At 39.3% G+C, this 6,000-nt stretch overlaps 1 protein-coding gene across 1 annotated transcript in view; it reads right to left on the bottom strand.

The window, feature by feature from the left end:
• PDE4DIP (phosphodiesterase 4D interacting protein) overlaps window positions 1-5,729 on the bottom strand; it is a 184,743-nt gene extending 179,014 nt beyond the window's left edge. Inside the window, exon 1 of the mRNA XM_075286675.1 lies at window positions 5,358-5,729. Within this exon, the coding sequence (XP_075142776.1) occupies window positions 5,358-5,504 (147 nt within the window). The 5' untranslated portion in view covers window positions 5,505-5,729. The remainder of the gene's footprint in view (window positions 1-5,357) is intronic.
• Between the last annotated feature and the right edge of the window lie 271 nt (window positions 5,730-6,000).

The raw sequence follows: 6,000 nt of genomic DNA on the forward strand, positions 1-6,000 counted from the left end.
ACAAAAACCAAAGGAAAACAATGGGCTTCTGGGATAAAATATCATGCTGCAGCACTTCATCCCGCTCGTGATAACACTGCTACTGTACATCTGCAATTCTGTGTGCACCAATTAGCAATAAAAATTGTGGAGCAATTGTGTAACTTAGTATACACCAATTAGGCATAGAATATGCGTTGCAAAAATGAAATGGTATAGTCTGTTGCACACTAAATAGGAGCAAAAATTGTGGTGCAGAAAATAAATGGTATCATTTGGAGCATACTAATTATAAGTGATACAATATACAGTCCTATGAAAAAGTTTGGGCACCCCTATTAATCTTAATCATTTTTAGTTCTAAATATTTTGGTGTTTGCAGCAGCCATTTCAGTTTGATATATCTAATAACTGATGGACACAGTAATATTTCAGGAGTGAAATGAGGTTTATTGTACTAACAGAAAATGTGCAATATGCATTAAACCAAAATTTGACCGGTGCAAAAGTATGGGCACCCTTATCATTTTATTGATTTGAATACTCCTAACTACTTTTTACTGACTTACTGAAGCACAAAATTGTTTTTGTAACCTCACTGATCTTTGAACTTCATAGCCAGATCTATCCAATCATGAGAAAAGGTATTTAAGGTGGCCAATTGCAAGTTGTTCTCCTATTTGAATCTCCTCTGAAGAGTGGCATCATGGGCTACTTAAAACAACTCTCAAATGATCTGAAAACAAAGATTGTTCAACATAGTTGTTCAGGGGAAGGATACAAAAAGTTGTCTCAGAGATTTAACCTGTCAGTTTTCACTGTGAGGAACATAGTAAGGAAATGGAAGACCACAGGGACAGTTCTTGTTAAGCCCAGAAGTGGCAGGCCAAGAAAAATATCAGAAAGGCAGAGAAGGAGAATGGTGAGAACAGTGAAGGACAATCCACAGACCACCTCCAAAGAGCTGCAGCATCATCTTGCTGCAGATGGTGTCACTGTGCATCGGTCAACAATACAGCACACTTTGCAGAAGGAGAAGCTGTATGGTTGAGTGATGAGAAAGAAGCCGTTTCTGCAAGCATGCCACAAACAGAGTCGCCTGAGGTATGCAAAAGCACATTTGGATAAGCCAGCTTCATTTTGGAAGAAGGTCCTGTGGACTGATGAAAGATTGAGTTGTTTGGTCATACAAAAAGGCGTTATGCATGGAGTCCAAAAAAAACAGCATTCCAAGAAAAACACATGCTACCCACTGTAAAATTTGGTGGAGGTTCCATCATGCTTTGGGGCTGTGTGGCCAATGCGGCACCGGGAATCTTGTTAAAGTTGAGAGTCGCATGGATTCCACTCAGTATCAGTAGATTCTTGAGAATAATGTTCAAGAATCAGTGACGAAGTTGAAGTTACGCCGGGGATGGATATTTCAGCAAGACAATGATCCAAAACACTGCTCCAAATCGACTCAGGCATTCATGCAGAGGAACAATTACAATGTTCTGGAATGGCCATCCCAGTCCCCAGACCTGAATATCATTGAACATCTGTGGGATGATTTGAAGCGGGCTGTCCATGCTCGGCCACCATCAAACTTAACTGAACTTGAATTGTTTTGTAAAGAGGAATGGTCCAAAATACCTTCATCCAGGATCCAGGAACTGATTAAAAGCTACAGGAAGCGACTAGAGGCTGTTATCTTTGCAAAAGGAAGATCTACTAAATATTAATGTCACTTTTCTGTTGAGGTGCCCATACTTTTGCACTGGTCAAATTTTGGTTTATTGCATAGTACACATTTTCTGTTAGTACAATAAACCTCATTTCAATCCTGAAATATTACTGTGTCCATCAGTTATTAGATATATCAAACTGAAATGGCTGTTGCAAACACCAAAATATTTAGAACTAAAAATGATTAAGATTAATAGGGGTGCCCAAACTTTTTCATAGGACTGTATAAGGCACATCAACCCACTGAGTAAGTGTAAGTGTATAGGTGACAATTGGTATGTCCACCCTGCAGATTCCATGGGGATATTGCCTTGGTTGAATATGAACCCATACCCACAGAGCTAGAAACAAAGAGTACCAATCACTGAACCTTAATGCTGCCCACGGAACATGAAAGGTTTACTATAACTCATCAATATATACTTTTAACATTGTATTTTAAATACACTCTCACCGCAGTTGTCAGGAGTTTGCATATGCCTATAAGATAATCAATATGTCTAGATAATCAACATTATGTTCTTTAGACATATTGAAGCTAAAAGATGAAAGGTTATAGTATTTCCTATATTCTTCTATATTTACAAAATGGAGACAACCAAACACAGAAATACATATTGCTGTATCCCTTAGGCATTGTGCAGATGTGTGATGTCCATGTGAGCCCATTACTTTTAATAAGTACTTTATTTAGGTCCAGTTTGGAGACCAGAGAGCACCATAATGGATGCTGCTTTTCACAGACCCACAAATATTGCATTATAAGTATATGAAATTATTTTTTAAAAGTTAATTTATCACAGAAGAGGCGTAGCAGAGAGGAAGAGTGGTGGTGACCCCAGGTCCACTGAGTGTTTGGGGCCCACCACTGGCTGCTATAAGCACATGCTGTACTTTTAACTATACAGTGCCTTGTAAAAGTATTCATACTCCTTGAACTTATTCACATTTTGTCACCTTTCAATCATAAACTTAAATGTATTTTATTGAGATTTTAAGTGATATGCCAACAGAAAGCAGCAGATAATTGTTTAGTGGCATGATAGTTCTCCATGATTTACAACACTTTAATCAAATAAATATCTGAAAAGTGTGACATGCAAATGTATTCAGCCCCCTGTACACTGATACTCCTAAATAAAATCCACTACAATCAATTGCCTTCAGAAGTCACTTAATCAGTTAATAGAGTCCAGCTGTGTGTAATTTAGTCTCAGTATAAATATACCTGTTCTTTGAAGGCCTCAGTGGTTTGTTAGAGAACACTAGTGAACAAAGAGCATCATGAAGACCAAGGAATTCACCGGACAGGTCAGAGATAAAGTTGTGGAGAAGTTTAAAGCAGTGTTAGGTCATAAAAACTGTTCAATCCATCATCCAAAAATGGAAAAAATATTCTACAACTGAAAACCTACTAAGACATGGCAGTCCACCTAAGCTAACAAATCAAGCAAGGAGAGCACTAGTCAGAGAAGCAAGTAAGAAGCCCATGGTCACTCTAGTGGAGTTGAAGAATTCCACAGCTCAGGTGGGAGAATCTGTCCATGGGGCAACTATAAGTAGTAAGTCGTGCAATTCACAAATCTGGCTGTTATGGAAGAGCGGCAAGAAGAAAACCATTGTTGAAAGAAAGACATAAGAAGTGCCATTTGCAGATTGCCATAAGCCATATCAGGAACACAGTAAAGATGTGGAAGAAGGTGCTCTGGTCAGATGAGACCAAAGTTGAACTTTATGTCCTAAATGCAAATGCTATGTGTGGCGGAAAAGTAACCTTGCTCATCTCAGTAGGGACAGGGTTGCTGGTCAGAGTTGATGGGAAGATGGATGGAACTAAATACAGATCAATCCTGGAAGAAAACCTGTTGGAGGCTGCAAAAGACTTGAGACTGGAAAGGAGATTCACCTTCCAGCAAAACAATGACCTAAACATACAGTCAGAGCTACAGTGGAATGATTTAGATGAAAGAATATTTACCACTGTTTTTCCTGTGGCGTTTCCGCCCCATGGGGCCCCAGCCTTAATTAGGAAATTTTAAATCAGGGGCACTGTTTAAGGGGGCACGCAGAGACATTACTCATTTAAAGATGCACTCGGGTATATTCATTATTAGAGATGAGCGAGTAGTATTCGATCGAGTAGGTATTCGATTGAATACTAAGGTATTTGAAATACTCGTACTCGATCGAGTACCACTCGCTATTCGAATGGAAAAGTTCGATGCAAAACCAGCATTGATTGGCCAAATGCTATACAGTCGGCCAATGAACACTGGTTCTTCTCCTACCTTTAGAAGTCTTCTCCGTGCAGCTTCCCCGCGGCGTCTTCCGGCTCTGAATTCATTCTGCCAGGCATCGGGCCTGGGCAGAGCCGACTGCGCTTGCCCGCTTGTAGTGCGGACATGCGCAGTTGGCTCTGCCCAGGCCCGATGCCTGGCAGAGTGAATTCAAACCCACAAGATGCCGCGGGGACGCTGCACGGAGAAGACTTCTCGGAGGATCCAGCCCATCCCTCACTCGTGGACTTGGTAAGTATAATTTGATCGAATGTTGCCTACCCCTGAAACGAGCATTTTCCCCCCCATAGACTATAATAGGGTTCGATATTCAATTCGAGTAGTCGAATATTGAGGGGCTACTCGAAACTAATATCGAATCTTGAACATTTTAGTGTTCGCTCATATCTATTCATTATGGGTCTGTTATATCATATATTTTATAATTAAAGGTTACAGCAGCATGGAGACTGTATATAAGTGAGGACAATGTGAGTCAGGTGCCTGCAAAAGTGAGGGGATGTCTGTGTTACTTACTTTACAGAAACAAGTTATTACTGGAAGAAGGAGTTATGGTGGCCCTGATGGTAGAGAGATGGGAAATGTGAACAATTACAGTCAGTGATGTCACATGTAAGTCACTACTGTATTCACCTAGATGGTCTGCAGAGCCTGTGTAGAGCTAGTATCTATCAATATACCGTCACTGTATAATGATAATATCAGTATACCTGAGGTGCGGGCACTCTTGGACCCTCCCCTCTGAATCACAGACATGAATTAGAGATCAACCATGGACAGCACACCACACACAAATTAGTAGGGTGGGGTGCTGTCCGCAAATATCACGGACCTCACATGTCCGCAAAATGCAGATATGTGAATAAGGCCTTACAACCAGAAAAAAGCCTTAAATAGGGTGTTCTGTTAAGTCTATTTTTCCAAACCAGTACATACTGTACTGCATCTGATCTCATAGTAGGAGATTAGTGGGGACAAAAAAAGTCAGCATGTCATAGTGCAGTGAATTTCAAAAGCTGAAATTCTTTTTCCAAGATGGGCTTTCTCAAGACAGATCCAATCTGCACTATCAGTTTGTTATGTGGTACAACATATATAAAACAACATAGTAACAAGCATAATTACAACAGGTAATTGTTACTATTCATAGCTCAAGAGTCATCATTCCCACATAAGGTATCATTAATGGGTTATGAAGAAATTACAGATACATTTTTTGCTATTTAAATAATATTTAAACTTAATTTAATTGATTTCAGTTTTTAAAGAAATTGATGACGTTACATTATTGTAAAGCCGCACGTCATGTTTGGCCGCAAAATATGGATTGGCATACTAGTTTAATATACTCACACTTTTGTAGACATCATTGCTATTGTCTTCATACTTGTGCTGGATTCGTTCCTCCAGAAAGTAGATCCTCAATTTGAGGCTGAAATTTTCCTTTTTGAGGTCATTGAGGTGTTGCGACAATGTTCGGTATCCGATAGACATGGTCATAATTTTGTATTCACCACTTCCGTTTTCTACACTTTAGCATATTTTAAATAATATATTTCTAACTGTATACAAACTCTATTCTACAAACCAAAAACAAACACTAACCTAAAAATCTGCATTTCAGCTATTATGAAATCATAATGAAAAATTCTCAGCTGACTGAGAGTTAGGACCTCTCTCTCTTTGCAGCCTTTTGCAACCAGTACAGCTGAAAAGTGTTCACCCGGAGACCAGTTGCTTTTTCTTTTTTTACTTTAGGGAGATATTTATGGAATCTCTAGCAGACAACTGTCATAAATCCAATACAGGCACAAGTGCTGAAAGCTGATACGGATAGAAAAGCTGTCACTAGAGCTGCACTGTGACTTTTAGTCAGGCAGCTGTTACTTTGGTCAACATGTCACACAAATTGAGCATTTGCTATACGCTATGCCTTGCAGTAAACAAGCATTATAACAATAAATATTTGCAAGATGAAAAATAAACCAATGCAAAA

Source organism: Leptodactylus fuscus, chromosome 9 (assembly GCF_031893055.1).
Source record: "Leptodactylus fuscus isolate aLepFus1 chromosome 9, aLepFus1.hap2, whole genome shotgun sequence".
NCBI lineage: Eukaryota > Metazoa > Chordata > Amphibia > Anura > Leptodactylidae > Leptodactylus > Leptodactylus fuscus.